The sequence below is a fragment of the Urocampus carinirostris genome, chromosome 5, assembly GCF_059441175.1.
Source record: "Urocampus carinirostris isolate Australia breed hairy pipefish chromosome 5, RoL_Ucar_1.0, whole genome shotgun sequence".
NCBI classification, from domain to species: Eukaryota; Metazoa; Chordata; class Actinopteri; order Syngnathiformes; family Syngnathidae; genus Urocampus; species Urocampus carinirostris.
The window spans coordinates 36484854-36492955 of NC_142353.1; the positions used below are offsets into that span (position 1 = coordinate 36484854).

Here is an 8102-nt window from a genome sequence, read left to right on the forward strand (position 1 = left end):
TCCCAGCCATCTCCAGGCAGTGGGCAGGGGACACCCGGAACGGGTTGCCAGCCAATCACAGGGCACACAGGGACAGACAACTCATTCGCTCATTCACAACTAGGGACAATTTGGACCGGCCAATTCACCTGAAATGCATGTTTTTGGAACGTGGGAGGAATACCGGAGTGCCCGGAGGAAACCCACGCAAGCACGAGGAGAACATACAAACTCCGCACAGGAAGTCTGGAGCTGGATTTGAACCCACGACAGGTTCCCATGACATGAACTGTGCCGCACAAGCGCTGACCACTGCGCCGCCATTCTGCGTGTGAATGTTCAATAAAGCAAAAATTAAATACAAAAATAAAATGAAATACTCCACACTGGTCAAAACACTACAAACCAAGCTTTTGCTTCTGCCAGTTTGGTGTTAAAATGTCATTTGTGCGCCAGAATTGTAAAAAAAAAGAAAATAGTCAATCTAAATGGAAGTTTTCCGTGTCACCCCTGATGAAAGGTAAAGAGCGTTGTGGTTAAATGCATCAAAGCGAAAAGATTGGACCAGGGCACTCGTCAGAAATACTCAGGTTTGTAGCACACACAATTAAACGTTTATGAATGTTGCAATCAAGTTCATATTACTTATATCGGTAGGAGTATCTTTTTATTTTCTCAGCTTCAGTTAACTAGTAATCAGTAGTAACACATTTGGTATGAATTTAGCTTTCATAATTTTAAAAATCAACATTTTTAATACAAAAATGAACATTTCTTAATTCTCTTTCAATTTTCAGAGTTTATCTAAATGCAAATATCCTAATTTGCTATAACCTGGCGTAGTAAACTACAAAAGATTCTTAGTATTTTGCAGCTCTGCATTTCACTCCACATCCACATTTTAATTAAAAGCATAACTTGCAACAAATAGGGCTCAACATAGATTGAAAATGGATGTTCAACTCATATTTATTGTAAATTCAAAACCAAAAACGCAATCTCCAGCAAGAGAAAGACATATTTGTGGGTAGGGTTAACCTAAATTTTTATTTCAAGTATTTGTTATTACATAGTAGTTTGCAGTGAACATGCATCATTTACCAGTGATTGTTCATGACTGGGAAAAAAACGTAAACCATTGGCAAGATTGGCTGTTCGGTACAGTATATGCTTTATTTGTTTGAAGATATTACTTCAGTTTTCTCAAATACAGTACGTCTTTTAGTAGTTTACCAACTTGGTGACGGCAACAACTCCGATCACATTCAACTTAAGAATATCCTCAGTAGGATACGTCCACAAAGACATTGGAGAGACCACATAACAAAAGTAACAAAGTTTGTACCAGAACATGTGCAATCATAATATATAAAGGGAACTGTGTAAAATGTATCTCATTAAACACACATTATACATCACAATAAGGGGAACCTAAATATCCTCTTAAGACCATTTCCCATTCTTAAACAAATTGGACCAGTGAGAATTCTGCTTGAGTTCAAGTGCACGTTTCGGGAGAGTCAAGATTATCTTTCTCCTATGTGGATTTGCATGTGCGAGTTCAAATACTGTTCGCGGGGGAAAGTTTTGCCGCAAACCGAGCAGCTGAACGGTTTCTTTGTGTGCATTTTGATATGAAAGGACAGGCTAACTTTCCGTGAGAACTTTTTGCCGCAGAATGAGCAACAGTAGGGTTTCTCCTCCGTGTGTACTTTCATGTGCGCGTTCAAATTCGGTTTCCTTGCGAATGTTTTGCTGCAAATTAAGCGAATGAAGGGTTTATTCCCCGTGTGCAACGTGGCGTCTGCGTGCTTTTCCCGGGAGACTGTTTCACTGCACGTATCTGCAAGGGTTTCCCTCTTCCTATGCAATATCGAGTGTTTGTTCAAGAGTATTTTCTGTGAGAACAGTTTCAGGCAAACTGGGCATTGAAAAGGCTTTTGGCCATGCCGTGTCATGTGGGCATCCAGGCCCTCTTTTCGTGAGAAGGTTTTCCCGCAAAGTGAGCAAGTAAACGGTTTTTCACCCGTGTGTGCTTTCAAATGTCGAAGCATTTCCCATTTTCGACCAAAACTTGCAGAGCAAACGTAACAGCTGGATCTATTACGCGTTTCTGAGCATTTCGACTTTTTGTTGGTACGGTGTGTACTAGTTTTGGGGTGTATTTCGGTTTCTATATTTGTGAGTGGTTGAACTTGATCCTCTTCAGTCTTCATAGAGCTGACGGGAGGTGGCAACACGCTAAAATCTTCTTCCCCCTTTTTTACTTTCATGACAGAGGCTTGCTGATGCTCTACGATAGAATGCTGTTCATGCAGCGGATTGGTTTCTCTCTCTGGGCAATTTATCTGCTGGACATCTGCTGAATAAAAAATGAACTCAGTCTATATGCCAGACAATCTAATATTTCATTTTGTATGACAAAAATCAGGGTTCGTTCACCTTTTTAATGGCCAAATTCAAACACTTTTTAAGGACTTTCAAAGCCAATTTTATCATTTCTCCACAACCATTACGAAGAAAAATCTGATGTGAATCATGTATTTTGCAGAGCCACAAATATATCTGTGATTTACATATGCATTTATTAAGACATATGATTTTAGATCTTGAGTAAATCACAAATATATTAGTTTTCGGAGACTCATCTCTTCCCATGTAGGTGTTGCGTAAAAAAAACGGTAAAATTAATAACTTCAATTTTCACTTGCAGGAAGTTCTTATTAAAATTTTCCACTGGGAAACGCTACCTTATTTTTTTGCATAGCCCATAAATCTCCTTAATTTATATGTATTCATTTTACTAATACATATTTGATAGTGCCTTGTTTGGATGTAGAATGATTCTGGGGGCGAAGACGCTTCATTGGACAATGCCATACTGACTAATACCAGCTGCCGTTAATCATGGGTGGAAAACAATGCAATGGCAAAATGAGGACACCAGAGAGCTCTGTCTGAGTCATTTTAAAACACTTGTTGAGAAACATGGCAACAATTTCAAGCATTTAAATGCACTTTACCAAACTTTTTATACATGTTTAAAGTTTCTTAGTTCTATTACGCTGGCAACTGTGTTGACAGCAAAGTAAGAAATTCATTTTGCAGGGTATCGTGGTTCTTTACTAAGTACGTAAGCAGGAAATGACAAGAACTCAGTTAGACTGCTAATTAACTGCTGCAAATAACAAACAGGAAATCGGAACGAAATACTAAGAACATCTAAAAATATAATAACATAAACCGGTTGAGAATCGTCGCCATTCAAACCCCAGCTCAAAACAATTTCAAACTACCAAAGCGCTCACCTGCACTAACTCAGAGCTACATGCTAATGTAAACAAAACTGGGATGAGCTCAAGCATACGCATCAAAACCTAGTTAAAGTAAGTCTTTCCAATGAAAACACTTAAAAAAAATGCATGGATGTCAGTGAAAAACTGTTACAATACATGGCAAATTAAAGTTTGGGGGCGCATTATACGGTAGTTTATTACCGCATTAATGCAATAATTGGTCAGTCGAAAAATATCTCTGACCATAATTGCGAAACATGGGATGCAACGGGAATAGAAACCAGGTTGCGGCGAGGAGCACACAGAATCGTAACCACTGCACCACCAGTACTATGCGAATTAGCTTTATATAATATCACTCGTTTTATTCACAGTACCAGAGAGGAATGTTAGTGAATAGAGAAAACACAACCTGAAAGATATGAATGCAGAAAAGCACAGCGAGGGAAACAACTTCTTGGTGTATCTGATGATGAATCGGACTTTGAAGAATATTAAACAAATACTTTGTAGATATTATGTTATGTTCATAGTTAACGTTGCCACTTAATGAGTTTGTCACTTACAAAGCTTAGTTTGAGCTGGAAAAAGTAAAACAAAATTTTATACCGGCTTTGAATGAAAAATTAGGCCGTGTGCTTTAAACATGAAGAAATACGGTACCTTACTTCAACTAGTCAGTTCAACCCCTAATTTGGAGTGGTCTGCACATTACAGGTTTTTTTGTAAACCTAAAGTGTTGTTTTGGAGCTAGAACAGGATCCAGTACCAAAAGAGTTTTTTCCAATGTGTGTTAGCATGTGCGAGTCCGCGTGTTCTTTATCCGAGAACGTTTTGTCGCAAATGGAGCGACGAAAGGGGTTTTACTCCTGTTGTGTGTTCTCTCTTCTGTGTGTCTTTATGTGTGCCTGCATGTTCCGTTTCCGTAAGAAGAGGCGACCGCAAATTGAGCATCCATAGGGTTTTTCTCCCGCGTGCGTTTCCGCGTGCAAGTCCATGTTCCCTTTACTATAGAAGGTTTTGCCGCAAACGGAGCAACGATAGGGTTTCTCCCCCGTGTGCGTTTTCATGTGCACGATCGCGGTCTCTTTCCTCGTGTAGGTTTTGCCACAAAAGGAGCAAGGATAGGGTTTCTCCCCCGTGTGTTTTCTCATATGGCGGTGCAAGTGGTCATTTCTCAGGAAACTGGCGGGGCACAGGTCGCAATGGAAACGTTTAGGCACTTGCAAAGTTTTCTTTTTCAGACGAGTGGTCTTCTTTTTGGACGGTTTCAACTGCGAGTTGGTACCTTCGTGCACCGCGTTGCCGTTGGGCATTTGGGGGTCCACGCTGACAGGCGGCTCCGCGTCGTCCTGTAGCTGCGAGGACTGATTGGTCAAGACTCGGTTGCTTACAGAGATCCCAGGCAGTGGCGACTTGCATTTGTCGGCTTCCAGGTTTTCCTCCTTAAATGTCACAGGAAGCGGGGGCTCCTGAATGCTACCCTGTTCATTCGTCTGAGTGGATCTAGTTTTCTTGCAAAGAATGTGCTGGACATCTGCAGGACACAGTATCATATAGTTATATTTTATCAATGCCATACTATGCAAAATTCCAGATTTCAGAAAAAGTCTGCCAAGAATTTCAACTCATTCTTGCGGAATATCCTGGGACATTTTGTATTACCGTAAATTCCGGACTACACAGGGCACCTGGCAGCCGCATGCTGAAATTTAAGAACCAAACTTGTTTTTATACAAGACCAGTGTTCATTTTACCTCTGAAAAGTGATGGGTCCCGGGGACTCGCATGCTCAGAAATCTATGGGTCCCAACAGAGATCTAGGGGTCCCCAAAATTTAGTGTGCTCCATGCCCTTACAAACTGTCGCATTTTCCCTTACAAAATACAAAGAAATCTTTTTTTTTTTTTCAAACATGTTTATGTAGTTTAACATGTTATATTGTACATGTGTTTCCTTATATCATGTATATTGTTAATGAACATTTTGTTGTGAGACACCGAGTTCCCGACATGAGTGAGGTTTATTATAAAAAAAGTTCAAAAATGAAGTCGCTTGGACGTTCACTGTAGAGAGAAAAAATACATGCAATTATAATTAAGTAGAATAATACATTTTTTTATTCAAATTATTATTGTTGGTAATATACAAATTAAGAGGGATCACCACAAACCTGTCTTTTTTCATTTTTTCCTTTTATACTTCCCTTTTTTCCTTAACTTTATACAACATAATCATTCGTAATATAATGCATCAAAGGAAGTGAGCCGTTTGAGAGCCGGCTCTTTAATGAGTTGAGCCGAAAAAGCCGGTTCTCTAAAAAGAGACTGACTATACAACTCGAACTCGAGATCGGCGTGCAGACGAAAACTCGAACCGCAAGACCAAAACAACACTGGTGGATCTGCCTAACGAAAAGTTGAGTGTGGTAAATCTTTGTTAAAAAATGATAATGACAATTTCGTGTCAAAAAAGTTGCGTCCCGGGGACGCACGTTGATTTGACACGATGCGTCCCCAGCAAAAATAATGCGTTTAGGACGCGGGCAAATGAGAACACTGCAAGGCGCGCCGCATTTAAAGCCAGTAGCTAAAACAGCCATAAAAATGAAGGCCATTTTCAGTGCCGCTCCGAGTTGTTTACATCGCGTGTTTTTGGATCATGTGACCATTCAAGATGGCGATAAAAAAAGACGAGCACATATCTACTACTGGGCCGAAAGAAAACGCCAATAAGGCCTACATTACTTAGAATGTGAGCTCTATAGTTCTAGACAACAGCGCCAGGGCAACCATACCAAAGAGATTAGGTCCAGATTGCAATCCAGACCTGTTTTTTTGTGCCGTCATCATAAATTGTTGCCATGGCGACTGACCAATTTGCATTTGCTTGTCATCGTTCCTCGAGAATTAAAGGAAACTCCTGCGACCTAAAAAAATGATGCTGTTGATATGAAACAGAAGTGTAACGTTTTTGAATGACCATTTCCACTGCTGTTCAATTACGATGTATGAATTAAGGACTTGATTTGTGGGTGTTAATGTTAAAATATTGTGAGGATGTTGAAAATATGAAACAAAGGACAGTTAAACCTCCCGTTTTGCACTTGTAATGTATTATCTGAATAATGTTGACTAAAACATGGATTTAATTTCTCTCAAAGGGGGTCATAAATGTTTCCAGCGAATAGCGCGTGTCAAAGAACAGTTATATGTTTTCCTCGGTTTCTCTTAAAAAAAATAAAATAAAAATAAGAAGTCGCACTGTATTTGAATCTGGAGTTTTAAAATATAGCAAAAGAAGTAGCGGCTTGTACTCCAGAATGTAAGGTCGTCATGTTTATTTTTAAAAGGGTCAGAAATGTGAAAATGATTAAAAATACATTTTTTACATATTACCCATCCCTTTAGCATGTCGAGCCAGGCAAATTCGCTTCAAGTGAATGAACTTAACTGTAACTAATTACTGTGTTTCAGTAACGAGCCCAACGTTGCTAGGACGACCAATCCAGTTCTTTCTTGGGCCTCCCGGGATGCTCGCTATCCAGTTTTAAGATGAAAACAAAGGCGAATCATCACGTGACGTGAACTAAGCGTGTTAATTGGCTAAATAGATAATTCAAAATGACTACCGTCGTTTCTTTTGTTGGACTAAAACGTGGAGTTGATTTTTGATTTTTTTTAAATAAAAAGTTTCACATTCTAAATCCATGACACTTCAAGAATGTGCTAAAGGTACATTGTAGATAAAAACAGACAATTTCATTGCTTTATGTTGATGACAGTGACAATGAAATTTGAATAATTGTCACGTGACGTGAACTAAGCGCGTCAATTGGCTAACTGGATAAATCAAAATGACTACCGTCGTTTTTGTTGGGACTAAAACGTAGAGTTGGTGTTTGATGTTTAAAAATAAAAAGTTTCACATTTTAAATCCATGATACTTCAAGAATGTGCTAAAGGTAAATTGCAGATAAAAACAGACAATTCAATTGCTTTATGTTGATGAAAGTGACAGTGAACTTTTAATAATTGGGCCTAGAGTGTTTTTAAGTGATTGTGTAAGGTTGTAAACGGTAATAAACGTTTATAATCGTCAAGAGTGAATTAAGTGAACCAACCTTCGACGGGAATGACAATTTGACTCTTGCAAACGGCTTCCAGTTGTCGCCGGTGACGTTCGCTTTCCTCTCGGGCTCGACGAAGTTGCTCCTCGTACGAAGCGATAGCCGTGTCAATGGTTTTCTCGAAAAGTCCAAAGATTTCGTCGGCGGCTGCCATTAGTCGCTCTTTTACCAAATCTTTCTACATCTTAAAGCTTTGGCGGTAGGACTGTGACACAATAACACGAGTAAAGGGCGTGATTGTTTTTGGTCACTTCCGGGTGGTGTTCTGCTGAAAATTGTCCCCCGCGGCATTCAATATCCCCTCTAGCGCAAACGTTATTAAAATAACTCCAAATCTAGTTTTGGGGGTATTGGACGTTAAAACATTTTTATACCTTGTACAAATCATTTTCGAACAAGTTGACAATATTAACTTTGGCGAAATGACACTGCTCTGCAGGAAATGAGCCCCCTCTCGCCTAAACGTCACTGAAACGACTAACCCTTTACTTACCAAGGGATGCACAAGTAACGGGTGTAATAATAACTTTTGTCTTGTAGAAATTCCTGCTGAAATATGTTGTATAGTTTTTGTGTATGTGTCCTGCAATGATGAGTCCAACAGTGCCACCTGCTGGTATGAGGTAAGGTTTGGTTTGGCTTTTGATCTTGTGACTGGAAGGCGGATGCCGTTGGCAGTCTACAGCGCGCTGCTAACG

The 8102-nt window shown here is 39.6% G+C and overlaps 1 protein-coding gene across 1 annotated transcript; it reads right to left on the bottom strand.

The window, feature by feature from the left end:
• Positions 1–2931: 2931 nt before the first annotated feature.
• Positions 2932–7618, bottom strand: LOC148366184 (uncharacterized). The gene is made up of 2 exons (XM_088336636.1): positions 7399–7618; positions 2932–4812 (listed from the first exon to the last, which is right to left on the bottom strand). Exons 1-2 carry the CDS (start codon positions 7556–7558, stop codon positions 4139–4141), a joined length of 834 nt encoding a protein of 277 aa, XP_088192762.1. The 5' UTR covers positions 7559–7618; the 3' UTR covers positions 2932–4138.
• Positions 7619–8102: the final 484 nt, after the last annotated feature.

Bases quoted from the DNA above. Each gene is read 5' to 3' on its own strand.
- LOC148366184 (XM_088336636.1), bottom strand. From the start codon at position 7,558: ATGGCAGCCGCCGACGAAATCTTTGGACTTTTCGAGAAAACCATTGAC. The intron at 4,813-7,398 runs GTTGGTTCACTT...TGTGTCCTGCAG, and splicing joins AATTGTCATTCCCGTCGAAG to ATGTCCAGCACATTCTTTGC.